The sequence below is a fragment of the Oncorhynchus gorbuscha genome, linkage group LG18 (genome assembly GCF_021184085.1).
Source record: "Oncorhynchus gorbuscha isolate QuinsamMale2020 ecotype Even-year linkage group LG18, OgorEven_v1.0, whole genome shotgun sequence".
Lineage (NCBI taxonomy): Eukaryota > Metazoa > Chordata > Actinopteri > Salmoniformes > Salmonidae > Oncorhynchus > Oncorhynchus gorbuscha.
The window spans coordinates 60720646-60735007 of record NC_060190.1 but is presented as its reverse complement, the minus strand read 5'-3'; the positions used below and the strand labels follow the sequence as shown (position 1 = coordinate 60735007).

At 39.6% G+C, this 14362-nt stretch overlaps 1 protein-coding gene and 1 long non-coding RNA gene across 2 annotated transcripts; one reads left to right on the top strand and one right to left on the bottom strand.

Annotated features, from left to right (window-relative positions):
- Positions 1-663: 663 nt before the first annotated feature.
- mafbb (v-maf avian musculoaponeurotic fibrosarcoma oncogene homolog Bb) lies at positions 664-2673 on the top strand. Its single transcript, XM_046311177.1, has one exon. It carries the CDS (start codon positions 929-931, stop codon positions 1913-1915), a length of 987 nt encoding a protein of 328 aa, XP_046167133.1. The 5' UTR covers positions 664-928; the 3' UTR covers positions 1916-2673.
- Positions 2674-10939: 8266 nt separating this feature from the next.
- Positions 10940-14017, bottom strand: LOC124002533. The gene is made up of 3 exons (XR_006833052.1): positions 13911-14017; positions 11457-12173; positions 10940-11105 (listed from the first exon to the last, which is right to left on the bottom strand). It is a non-coding gene; the product is annotated as an uncharacterized LOC124002533 (long non-coding RNA).
- Positions 14018-14362: the final 345 nt, after the last annotated feature.

The following is a 14362-nucleotide window of genomic DNA, read 5'->3' as shown; positions in this document are numbered from 1 at the left end:
GAATATAAAGATTTATTTTCAGTGGGCTAGTCATGGACTAGAGACAGTATAGGCTATTTGTTTATTATGGGCGGTGGTGGATTATTGCAAACGCACAACAGCTCTATTAGAATTCTTGAATTATGTTTTTGCATGATGGACTTCCACTTAAATATAAAGACCACTGTCCAAATACAATTGTGACTTTAAAACTGTGATAGTTGTATGTTATTTATATGGAAAGTCAGATGGTAATTTAGTGCGTCTACATTTTTAATAACTAGCCATATTGACTATAATATATCCATGGACATATAGCCTACAGACTACATATTTAGTCCTCAGATGCTTTGCATTCCAGCATCAGTTCCCTTGTGGTCTTTCACAATACACTATTTTAATATATCAAGTGGTGAGGTAGTGTGTGAGAGAAAGAGAAACATATGCACCAATTAAATAAAGTAGACAGTAGCCTGTAAAATGTCTAGTCTACAATATGTCTTTGCAGGTCTATGTAAAAGAAATGTTGGGCATCATTCTACATTCAACCTTTGTTGGATTGTCAAAACGCACACATCAGCTATTATGCAAATTACCCTTCTCGTCGTCTTTTTATTGGAGAAGAGCAGGGAGGTGTAGTCTATACCGTGTGACATCATGCAACGGTTCTTTATGAAGAAAGTGCGCTCGCAAGCATAAACCAGTACAGCTACACATATGCAGAGCTTTTGGCCCCGCCGTGGACTCAGAGCACCTTTCTTCTATCCGATTAAGAGGACGGTTTTCTTTCCATTTTTACGCACGCGTGTTTTCACTGTAGATTTAATTTGACGGACTTACTAATTGTATGAAGCGTCTCATCAATAGTGCAATTGTTGCAAAAGACTGCATGAAAGAATAGAGTTTTGTGCCCCTTGGAAGTGGCCAAGACAAATAGATCCTGGAAAGAATGACCGCCGAATCGCATACAAATCTGGGTCTGCCGAAAACACCTTTGGGTTATGTCAGTGAGTTCGACTTGATGAAGTTCGAAGTGAAGAAGGAGACAATGCAGGGGATTGATCACTCGTTCATTGGGCCGTGCAGCGAGCTCCAGAGACCGGACTCAGTCTCCTCTACACCGGTCAGCACCCCTTGCAGTTCGGTGCCATCGTCACCGAGTTTCAATCCGGGTGAGCAAAGGAACCCTGATGATCTTTACTGGACGCCCAGCAGTGGAGGTTATTCTCAGCAAATGTATCCCCACACTTTTGGCCTGACACCTGAGGACGCAGTGGAGGCCCTTATCGGTACCACAGTCCACGGGCACCAACCCACTCCAAACGGTCATCAACATGCTCTCCAAGCAGAATTCGAAGGGTACGGGGCGGCACATAACCTCAACGGCCATGTCCAGCAGTACCCTGGACTTATCCGTCAACCCGACGGTCTCTCGGGTCACCCTGATATGCAAGATATGCACTGCCAAAATCAATATCACCACAAGCAGGACCTCGACAGCTCGGCTCCGCACTCACCCGACTCCCAGCTTAGTGCGCACCACCTCCATCAGCAGAATCGCCACGACAGACGACTCAACGTGGAGAGCGCCTTCTCGGACGACCAGCTGGTCTCCATGTCAGTGAGGGAGCTCAATCGGCACTTGAGGGGTCTGACCAAGGACGACATGATGCGTCTGAAGCAGAAGCGCCGAACCCTGAAAAACCGTGGTTACGCACAATCGTGCCGCTACAAACGCGTTCAGCAGAAACACGTTCTTGAGCACGAGAAGACCAGCCTTGTCACACAGGTGGAGCAGCTGAAGCACGAGCTCAACCGACTGGCACGCGAGAGGGACGCATATAAACTCAAATGCGAGAAATTGACTGGTTCGAATGGTTACCATGAAACTGGGTCTACCAGTGACAACCCTTCCTCGCCTGAGTATTTTATGTGAGTTTATTCTTTGTATCAGCTACCAAAGTTATTTTACTGATTTTATTGATAAACTTATTTGTTTCAACAATATTAATGATTTCTTACCAGTTCTTGATGCAAACGTACCATTTAATTCACCTTTTCAAATTAAGATAATAAGATTTGTAATATGAATCTATAATCAATCAATCATGCATGCTGGACATGTATGGAATCTGTTGTACATTGTCACACAAGTCTTCGTGAAAATACTTTAAATAGTTCCTCTTACTTTTGTTGAATTGAAAAACCAGTCTGGTTTATGAAATTACATTACTTTTGGCTTCATGTACTAGGCCTACTCTCAATTTAGTCTTAAATGGAATCATCCATCAAAACAATTTGAAATTATTTTTATTTTTTGTGTTAAAATCTTCACTTGAGTGGTATTCATGTGTTAATTCTGCCTGCTGTAGGCTATCTATTATAACAAATATAATGAGTACATGGGTGATGATGATGTATCTACTTGTTCTCGATATCCTTTTATGTTATATTACATTACATTTTGAGGAGCTGGTTCTGCTGGCCAGATGTGGCTAATGTTTTTGTTGTTTTCTTTCACATACATTTATGTTAACTGTACAAGAAAAAGAGCAAGATTTTTTGAAAGTATTATTCATGCATTATTGCCTGCAAATGACCATCATTGTTACCTGTCCAGTTGTGTTGAAATCTATTGTCACCTGCTTTAGACTTGTAAAGATCAATAAAGCCATTAATACTTTTATTCTGCAACTTTGTGTTTAATCTGTTGAGTAATCATTGGATCCACTTATAGACATTGTGCTGGCTCACTTAGCTATGTATTCATTTGGAGCTGGTCTGATTAATTTATTGATTACATTTATTGAGCATGGAAGCCAGTGGCTTTAAAATAAAAATCATATTTATTTTTCCAGAATATTTTGTTTTTATAGAGATAAAGGTTTGCTTCATGTAGCCATATTGTTAGCAGTATGAGAGTAGTTTTTCTCATGGCTATAAAGAAGAAGTGAAGTGCGACTGGCAGACATAATGTAAAGGAACATCTTGCTTACATCTAATTAAGCTAATTGATGTAGAAATATTTGATTGCTGAAAAAGAAAGAGTCATTACAACAAGAAGGAGCTCAATAATACGCAAACTTCAAAGCTGTGACCAATGTGTTTTAGATTTTTCTTTTAACAAATACAGTTGAGTGATTGATTGATTAAAACAAATGTCTCTTCATTTACACTCTTTCTTTCACCTTACTATACCTTCTATTATTACTTTCATCATGGAAAAACAAGTGCAGACCTTGCACCTGGTGTGTAAATCAGGTGCCAAGTAAGCTGCGGAATCCTTTTTTAAAAGTCTGTTCTGTGCACTGCATACAATATATCACACAAATGCCTGTGCTGCATAATACACATAATCCTACACCATTTTACTCATTCACTTGTGTGGAAGACAGAGCAGTGAAAGTCCCCAATGCACAGTATTACATTCCAGGATATTGGTACTGTCATGACAGGAATAAAAAAATTGGCATTTATAGTGAAAAAATGTAGTTGTATTTATTTATATTTTTACACACGGTTATTGCATTTTGCACACAGTCAACTGATTTGATAGACAAGTAATTGGAATACAAAAAGTAAATATAACTGTGAGCAGCAATGAATGGGGTTCACAGGATGACGGAAAGGACACAACACCAGTTGCATAACAAAGCAAGCACTCTATCATGTAGGAACTCATTGTCTTACATCAGATCGCAACACTCATCCCTCAACCAATCTGTCTTGTAGGACATGGAACACATCTAAAAAAATGTTGATTTTGCTCATCCGCCTAACACTAATTCCTAATTCTGAAAATCTCTCCGCTCTCGGTAGCTATAGATGCACCTGATATTTACATTTACATTTAAGTCATTTAGCAGACGCTCTTATCCAGAGCGACTATGGCAAACCATGCTCCAGCTAGCAGCAAAGTGCAAGCTTGTTTGAATGGTCATATGTGACTCCACCTGGATTCGGTCTTATGTAGCAAAATTTGAAATTGTGTTTTTTACAGAGCTACAAAAGGGTATATCATACACTGCAGTTGAGGAACAATGTGAAAGTAATTCTGCTATGAAAGTTGATCAACTTGTAAACTTACTTTTGAGAAAAGGGCCTTTGAATATTTTGGTATCTAGAGAAGAGCTCCTCTTTGTGTATACCTATTCAGGGTCGTTCACACCCTTTTAGACAGTTGTAAATCATGCAGTGCCTTGTGTTACAAACGCAGATTTTAGAGAAACAACAAATGTCAGTACATATAAGCTTCTTATATCGGCTGAAAGCTTATATTCTTGTTAATATGACTGCACTGTCCAATTTACAGTATCTATTACTGTGAAAAAATGCCATGCTATTGTTTGAGGAGAGCTCCTAACAACAAAACACTATTTTCACCGCGATAGGTTTCATAAATAAACAAATAAAAAAATTCACCTCTGAAGGTGAAATGTCTACTTCCATTTTGAAATCTTGTTCTGATTTATCATCCAAAGGGTCCCAGAGATAACTTGATGCGTCGTTTTGTTAGATAAAATCATTTTTCATATCATTAAAACGTCCATATAGCATGCACGATTGATTTTATATTTCCACTCGTTTAATTTGCAAAGAAGAGAATCTGTGAAAATCTAACCCTAAATATGGTTTCAACCAGTCAAATTAAGTTCGTACATATTCCTCAGATATCCTAAAACGTAACCAGACTTCACTATATCATTAGGTATGTAGTATATCCTATAGGACACCAAATTTGGTCATAGCACGCCAATGACGCGGGCGGTCTTCACTTGAACAACTCAAACTTTGTGAAATAAGCGCCAATCGGGATCAAACAAAGCTAGTTAGATAGCCAATGAGCTGGGCTTAACGGGAGTATCTGGAAACCCTGTATTTGTCGTAAAATTTAGCTACTAACCTTGTGCGACAGCATGCCTTTTCCTTTTGGACAAAAATTATAAAAATATACACAGAGTAATAAAGTTATGAAAACTGGTTGTTTTGCAAATGTTGAACTTATAATATGGCTACTAATACTGGAAAAGCTAAATCAAAGTCCAAGTATACAGATTTGACGATATTCTTGCAAATATGAATGCAAATGTCTCCTTCACGATTTGTCCAAATGTACCTGGGTGACTTCACACTAAATGTCATGTAGTTTGCTCATACTTCAAGTTATCCGCCTGAAACTTTGCACATACACTGCTGCCATCTTGTGGACACCATCTGAATCACAACCAGAGTGATGGCTAGAACTGGGACCTTTCTCTTGAATTTCAAAGATGGTGGTGTAATTATTATAATAATTTTTTTGTATTTTCTTCTACCAGATCTATTGTGTTATATTCTCACATATTCAATTCACATTTCCACAAACTTCAACGTGTTTCCTTTCAAATGGTACCACAAATATCCATATCCTTGCTTCAAGGGCTGAGCTACAGGCAGTTAGATTCAGTATGTCATTTTAGTCAAAAATTGAAAAAAAGGGGGCTATCCCCAAGAAGTTTTAACCTCTCTAGGGTATGTGGGACACTAGTGTCCCACCTGGCCAACATCCAGTGAGATTGCAGAGTGCCAAATTCAAATACAGAAATACTCATTTTTTAATTTTTTAATTTTACCTTTATTTAACCAGGCAAGTCAGTTAAGAACATATTCTTATTTTCAATGACGGCCTGGGAACAGTGGGTTAGCTGCCTGTTCAGGGGCAGAACGACAGATTTGTACCTTGTCAGCTCGGAGGTTTGAACTCGCAACCTTCCGGTTACTAGTCCAACGCTCTAACCACTAGGCTACGCTGCCGCCCCAATTATAAAAATTCAAAAAACGAAACATATTTTACATAGGTTTAAAGATGAACTTCTTGTGAATCCAACCACGGTGTCGGATTTTCAATATGCTTTACGGCGAAAGCATACCATACGATTATTTGAGAACATAGCCCAGCAGACAAATCATTACAAACAGTAACCAGCCAAGCAGAAGAGTTACACAACTCAGAAATAGAGATAAAATTAATCCCTTACCTTTGATGATCGTCATATGGTTGCACTCAGAAGACATTAATTTACTCAATAAATGTTCCTTTTGTTCGATAGTCTCTTTATATCCATAAACCTCCGTTTTGTTTGCGCGTTTTCTTCAGTAATCCACAGGCTAAAACGCATTCAAAACAGGCAGACAAAAAATCAAAATTGTATCCGTAAAGTTCATATAAACATGTCAAACGATGTTTATATTCAATCCTCAGGTTGTTTTTAGCCTAAATGATCTATAATATTTCAACCGGACAATAACATTGTCAATTTAAAAAGTAAACAAGAAAGGCTCTCTCTCGGTTGCGCACATGAAAAAGCTTTGTGACACAACAAGGGTCCTCTCATTCAGACTGGTCTTACTCCCGCATTTATCAGAATACAAGCCTGAAACAATTTCGAAAGATTGTTGCCATCTAGTGGAAGGAATAGGAACTGCAATTTGAGTCCTAAGTCAATGGATACTGTAATGGCATTGAATAGAAAACTACAAAACCAACAAAAAAAACGACTTCCTGAATGGAATTATCTCAGGTTTTCGCCTGCCAAATCAGTTCTGTTATACTCACAGATACTATTTTAACAGTTTTGGAAACTTCAGAGTGTTTTGTATCCAGATCTATCAGCTATATGCATATCATATCTTCTGGGCCCGAGTAGCAGGCCATTTAGTTTGGGCATGCTTTTCATCCAAAATTGCGAATGCTGCCCCCTACCCTAGAGAAGTTCAGCTTTAGCCCCACACATCTAGTTTCGCTCTCGGAGTGCACGCTTGATGTTCTGGCCGATTATTTGTTTACCTAGGGATAACATGAAAACAGCCTAACCAGCTCTGCTGACAGCAATTTCATTACACTTTTTTGCAGACTTTTACGGGTGTTGTACACACGTCATGTAACGTTAGCTAACAAGCCAACCAGCTAACGTTAGCTAGTTAAACAACAAGTCACCTGACCAACCAGGTTCAATGTTAGCTAGCTAACATTAGGCTCTAACTAGAAAAGCAAACTGCTCTGGGATACGAATAATAACTTCTGCTAGGGAGCCAGCCAGCTAATGTTAGCTAGCTAACAGTACAATTTAGCTTGAAATGAAACCACTTTCTGTCAAAGTTAGAAATGTGTAATAGCTGAAAACGCTAGACTATCTTACCTGTATACATCATCATGCATGATGGGCGTGTCTCACTGTCAGGAATGCCATGCCACAGTTGCCCTTAGTTTGAAGATGTAATCTAGAGACAGGTGTTTTCTCCATCTCTTTAGCTATCATACTCTAATTCCACTGATTTCAAAACTTGATCCTCCAGGAAGTGGAGAGCAACAACTATGCAGCTCCACTACACAATACATTTATTTTTAAACAGCGTTCGACAGTATTACCAACACAGACTGATGAGCTCAAATAGCCAGAAGCCTTCTATATGCCAGACCAATCCAAACTCATCTCTCAGCATGTCCAGCCCACTCATTATCTAAGCCAATCATAGCTAGTGGGAAGGTTGCTTCCTTTTTTTTGTGGCTTAACCAACAAGGCTCGTAATTTAACTATTTTATTGTATTTACAGATGGCATACACATTTGTTATTAAAGCACATGAATGTTTACAAGTTTGAGAAGGCATTTCTGCCCAAAACCGCATTTTGATCCAAAAATATTTTTTACATTCAAACGGCTCTCCTGCGAAGTCGTGACTTGCGACATATGCCTAGTTTCCTGAATCGGGTCACATATGGTAGCTAGTTTGCCTGCTTGTTGAGGAAGTTATAAGGCAACAAATTTATGAGACTGTTCTCAGAAATGATCATGTATCTGACTCTGGCAGCTGCCACTGTGCCTCACTACTTTGTAACATTTGGCCAACGCAATAACGTCGCAGAGAGCAGTAAACTGTGCTGTAGAACTCGGCACACTAATCACGGCAGATCATTAGCTAAAAGTTCACTACACTAGCTAGCTAGCTGCAGGGATTATTCAGCATTGATTGTGTGAACTGGCGTTGTTAGCATCCCTGCCTTTTGTTTCATATGGATTGAGTTGAGATTAGTTCAGCCAGCAGACACTTACTGTTGGCTAGGAAATGTTTATGTACATTTCAAATTTTAGTGTCACGCCCTAACCATAGAGAGCTTTTATTCTCTATGTTGGTTAGGTCGTGGTGTGATTTAAGGGTGGCTTATCTAGGTGAGTTATATTTCTATGTTGGCCTAGTATGGTTCCCAATCAGAGGCAGCTGTTTATCGTTGTCTCTGATTGGGGATCATATTTAGGTAGCCATTTTCCCATTGTGCTTTGTGGGATTTTGTCTATGTATAGTTGCCTGTGAGCATTATATTAGCTTCACGTTTAATTTGTTCGTTTTGTTCTTTTGTTCTTTAAAGTTTTCTATTCCAAAATAAAGGATGGAAACATACCACTCTGAATCTTGGTCCAAGATCTCACCACAAACGAACCAAGCAGTGTGGCCAGGAGGAGTAGACATCCTGGACTTGGGAGGAGATAATGGCAGGAGAGACGCAGGAGCAGACGCAGGAGGCAGGAGCAGGAGGATCAACGGCAACGCCGAAGTTCACGACCATGACGGAAGCCCGAGAGGCAGCCCCAAAAAATTTTTTGTGGGAGGCACACGGGTTGGTCGGCGAAGCCGAGGGGCGAGTCTAAGAGCGAAGAGGAATATTGGGATAGACTGAGCAAGGAGTATTGTGAGATAGTTGAGGGGAGTGATGAGGTAGAGTGGATGTTTTGGTGTCTGGAACAAGACAGTCGCCGTGAGGAACGTGGGACCAGTCAGGCACCATGTTTTGCGGAGATACGCAATGTGTCTCCAGTGTGCATCCACAGCTCAGTGCATTCTGTGCCAGCTCCTCTCACTTGCCGTGCAAAAGTGAGCATCCAGGACGGGTTGTGGCGGCTCAGCGCTCCTGGTTTCCAGTACCCCTTCTCGGTCCAGGATATCCTGCGCCGGCCCTACGCACTGTGTCGCCAGTGTGCCTTCACAGCCCAGTGCATCCTGTGCCTCCTCCCCGCACTCGCCCTGAGGTACATGTCATCAGCCCGGTGCCACCTGTACCGATCCCACGCATCAGGCCTCCAATGCACCTCCACAGTCCAGAGCTTCCGGCGACAGTTCCCAGTTCAGAGCTTCCGGCGACAGTTCCCAGTCCAGAGCTTCCGGAGACAGTTCCCAGTCCAGAGCTTCCGGCGAAGTTTCACAGTCCGGAACCTCCAACGACGGTCCACAGTCCGGAATCGCCTTCGACGGTCCACAGTCCGGAACCTCCTGAGATGGTCCACAGTCCGGAACCTCCTACGACGGTCTGCGGTCCGGAGCCTCTAGCGAAGGTCTGCGGTCCGGATTCCCCGGCGCCGAACCGAGTCCCTGGCGACAAGCCATGGCCCGGAGTCCCCGTCGACGATCCACAGTCCGGAGCATCCGGCGATGATTCAAGGTTCCAGTTCTTCCGGCAACGAGCCACGGTCCGGTTCCTCCGATGACATTTCCACGAGCGGAGTGGGTACTTCGCCCCGCACCGGAGCCGCCCCCGACGGTTGATGCCCACCCGGACCCTCCCCTATTGAGTCAGATTTTGTGGCCGGAGTCCGCACCTTTTGGGGGAGGGTACTGTCACACCCTGACCATAGAGAGCTTTTATTCTCTATGTTGGGTAGGTCAGGGTGTGATTAAGGGTGGGTTATCTAGGTGAATTATATTTCTATTTTGGCCAAGTATGGTTCCCAATCAGAGGCAGCTGTTTATCGTTGTCTCTGATTGGGGATCATATTTAGGTAGCCATTTCCCATTGTGCTTTGTGAGATCTTGCCTATGCCTGTGAGCATTATATTAGCTTTATGTTTCGTTTGTTCATTTTATACTTGAAAGTTTTCTATTCCAAAATAAAGGATGGAAACATACCACACTGCATCTTGGTCCACTCCTTTTAACAATCGTGACATTCAGAAATACTGATTCTACTACCACAAAACACCTTAGCTAGATGTAGAATTAGGTAGTGAAGACTTCCTCATGAAAAAATGTAAATATTAGCTCGAGGTGTATAGTTTCTGGTAAGATTTTGAGGATGAGTTCTCTAACTCTTTTGAGGATGAAAGGGCACTGGGGGGAAAAGGTCAATAAAAGGGGATATCTTTATGTATATATTTCTAGATATCAAACATTTTATTAGATATAAGGAGTAGACATACTCCAGATACGCATGTCCTTAATTTCATATATGGAGCTAAGATATTCTCTGCAATGGGACAGTTTCTACTTGCATCCAATCCGGACCTCAGAAATCTCCCTGCTACTATGAGTCCATGGATATATCCGGGGTGAGATATGTTCAAGACACTCACCTGATGCGTGTGAACCCGCTTACATATTTGTAGAATATTCTAACTCCGGAAAGGGTATGTGTCAACATGTTGACATATCTAAGCCTATACGTAGGGATTAAAGAATCAACATATTTCCAGAAATGTATCATATCTGTAGGCATTACCTGATAATTTATGTATGTATTTATGTATGTACATTTCAATAGATATTCTTACATGATATGTACTATTCATCCTCATGTCTGATCGAAAATGGGCTAAATCTGACTACATTTTATTTTACCTGTTCAAGTGCCGAAAATCATTGTGCTTCTTCACATGAAGGTGACATATCTGAGCATGCATTTGCACCATATTCAGTTGTAGGCTATACAAGGCACGGAAAGGGAAAAATAGTCATATTTAATCAAAGTCGTTATTTCCAAAGCTATTTCTGTTGTGAGCTCCTATCACAACACGTTTTTATAGACGTAGAATACGTAGAATGTATGCACACATGACTGTAAGTCGCTTTGGATAAAAGCGTCTGCTAAATGGCATATATTATTATTATTATTATTATAGAGATGCAAACATAGGCCAATCTTTGCTAAACATGGATTTTATTTATTTAACAGAAAATAAAAGTTGCACACCCTCAATCCCCCTGATTAAACTTTGTTATGGAAAATAGATGCGATGAGTGCAGATTGGATCGTCAGCGGCGGTCCCTTGCAGTCCTGACCCAACGTGATGGTAGTTATGGTCTGTGATCCCCTCCAAACTGTCAATGCATAAATCATTAATTAAAATTGTGTCAATATTGCAAAAAAAGATTGTAATTTCACATAACAATACCACAAGGTAGCTACTCTAACTGCTTCATTCACCATGAGAAAACTAACTGGAACAAGCTAGATAGCCTAGTTAGCTTATATTAACCAGTAAAGTTAATACAAAATACTCCTAAACATTTTAACATGTTAACGTTAGCTGTTCCCTTGAGGCTATTTCGATATTTGTTTACTAGCTATGCTACAGGTTAGCTTTTATCGTAATGGCTACTGGCCAGATTAGCTAGCATTCTTGATTCTAGTTACTAAAATGAATAAAACATCTCAAATTAGCTACTCACTTTAGCGTTAACTTCTTTGAGGTATTTTCTGAACAGCTTCTCACTTCCTTGTTTCTCCAGTTGTCAGTTCGACTAAACACGGTTTAATGCTACACACTAATTTGTGGTGCCCAAATAAAAAAAATTACAGTTGGAACTCCACAGCTGAAAATACATGATTATTGTTGCTAGGCAACCAGTTACAGTGCTTATGGTTTCAAAATTACTTTATCCAGATGGAAATACAAAAATTATAGCTAGCGTCTGAAAGAATGATATGGATTTAATATTTGTCAAATTATTGAGCATGTCCTCAACTCATATAAGCATCAGAAATGTTCCTTATTTAGCATATCAAAATTCACATCAAGATCCTGATATGAACCTCACTCAAGAGCATATGCATTGTATATGCTGAAAATATACTATGTAGGCCTACTGTCAGTATTTCTCAGCATATAGAGAAAATAAGATAAGAAGTCCACATAGGCCTATCTCAGGATATCTAATGAGTCAATATCATGTATGACTTACGGGGGGAATCCAAAAATGATTTGTGCACGAAATAAAAATATAGATTTCATATTTGTCAAATTATTGAGCATGTGCTGAAAAGTCAGAAATGCATCAGAAATCATCCTTATTTTCGGCAAATCGAAAAGCCCATCAAGATCCGGAGATGGACCTCAGCCAAGAGAAGGATATCTGGAATCAATATAGCTTCACATCTTGAATGTGCTGAGAAAACACAAATATGCAATGTATACAGTCAGTATTTGTCAACATAAGGAGAGAAAGTAGGATGTTGCATATTTCAGGATATTGAATGAGGTCATATCCAGGCATAAGAAATGTCCATGTGTGATATTCAGAGTAATCCCAATATCATATATATCTAAAAGAAACATCTGTATTCGGAATTCGCCAAGATATGGTGCATATCCACAGGATATGGTGCATATCAACTCAAAATATTAATTGGAAATTGTCTGTATTCTTTAAAATATCAAAATGTGTCATGTATTGACCCTTTTAACCCAGTGGATGATGTCAGCTTGTATATTGTAGCCGGACTTCTTTTTAGCTATCCCATCAGTGTTTTCGAGTTATTAGACAGATCAGTGCAGACAGCCGTATCTGATGTGAGACGATGGTAAGAACTATCTTCCTTTATGTGCAATCATGAGTCTATTTAAAAAAAATCTGAAGTGAATCTGAGGTATGGTTCATGAGGAGAAAATTATTACAGATGATTTTGAGCATTAGTGTTACATTTGCAAAGAATTAGTTCTTAATAGTTTCCTTGTTTTTTGAGGTATCAATACCAAATTTAGTGTGGTTCATGTAAGGGACATCCATGATAGCGATTTCAAGTTTCACGTTGATAGGCCACTGTGGAGATGATTGATTTAAATGGACGCATAAAATCTGATTTATGATTTGTCAATAACTCAGCCATCATTTGAATAGTACATTAGCTTTTCTCAAACGAAGATAGATGTACCATTGGCCTACATTCCAAATGTGGTGTCATTTGGTCTTTTCGATTCATGAGAATAATATTTTTAAAGTATTTTTTGCATATTTTAGTATATTAGTGTATGTGCTAATATGCATCTACTGGTATAGTGTGGCCATCTTTGAATGCATCAATGTTATTTTCTCATCTTTAGGGACTTTTGTGATGAGTTCAAATACAACATCTGAATTTTAGTCCGCGAGAAAACATTTTTTATGATTATTTTAAGCATTAGCATGACATAGTCCAAAAACTGAATTGTTCATAGTTTCCTTATTTTTTAGGATATCAATGCCAAACTTAACATGGTTCATCATGGTAATGTATTTGATGACGATAAAAGGTTTCAAACTGATAGTCCATTGTGGAGTGGATATATAATGAATTTAAATGGAAATCTGATTTCCTGATTCATTAATAACTCAGCCATCTCTTAAACAACCCCTTAGCTTTTCTCAAACTAAGTTAAGAGATGTACCATGGGCCTACATACCGAGTTTTTATTTTGACTTATTGTTCATGAGAATATGTTTTTTCAAAGGTTTTCAAAAATTTGAAGATTGAGGAAAATCTATCCTGATAGACCTTTTTGGTGCTTGAGGCAAATGTATTCAGCTTGAAGAAAGACAGCGACATACAAAGTTTAAAGTCTAGATCCCACAGGGAAGCGGATATGAGGGTTTAAGTGAGACTGTTTATAACAGCGGCACTTATTTACTAATCGGTGCCATTCTTTTTGCACTCAAGGCTTCTAGAGTCTGTGTTCCAAATTAGAAAAAAGTTACCAATCTATGCTTGAGTTATTTGACCATCTCAAGTAAAAAAACAATCCTAAGAATAACATTAGGTTTCACAGCTTTGCTGTGAACCCCTAATAATAAACTCTTTTCCATACCAATGCACTCATTTGGCTCGTGACAAATGAAATGATGAGTGTCTTTTTTCTCTGTGCTGACCTTTGACCTTCATGGACGGCTGCTTCCTGAGGGACCCCTGGATGTGAAGGCACTGAAGACTCGCTGGCTGGGGCTGTGTGGTGGAGATAATATGAGTGGAAATCAGGCTTCCCCTCTGCTCTCTTCCTCAGACAAACAGGTCACCTCTGCATTCATTAACAGAGGAAAAGAGAAACACCAAGCACAGCACATTGTTGTGCACTTGTCTCTTTCGGTGAACTCTATAGGGTATTTTTCATTAGAACTGTTCCAACCTTTTTAGTTATTTTCAAGTTTTGGTAAAGGTTTAATATGATGAAAGGAAACACCTTGGACAAAAGGTGACAGTTTCTGCCTGGTGAACAGTGCTGAAATGCACAGAACCAACCATATTCACAATACATGCAGTGGAGTTGATCTTAGAATGTATCTTCATAAAATGTCCATGAGATGATGGCGATCATTTAATACTT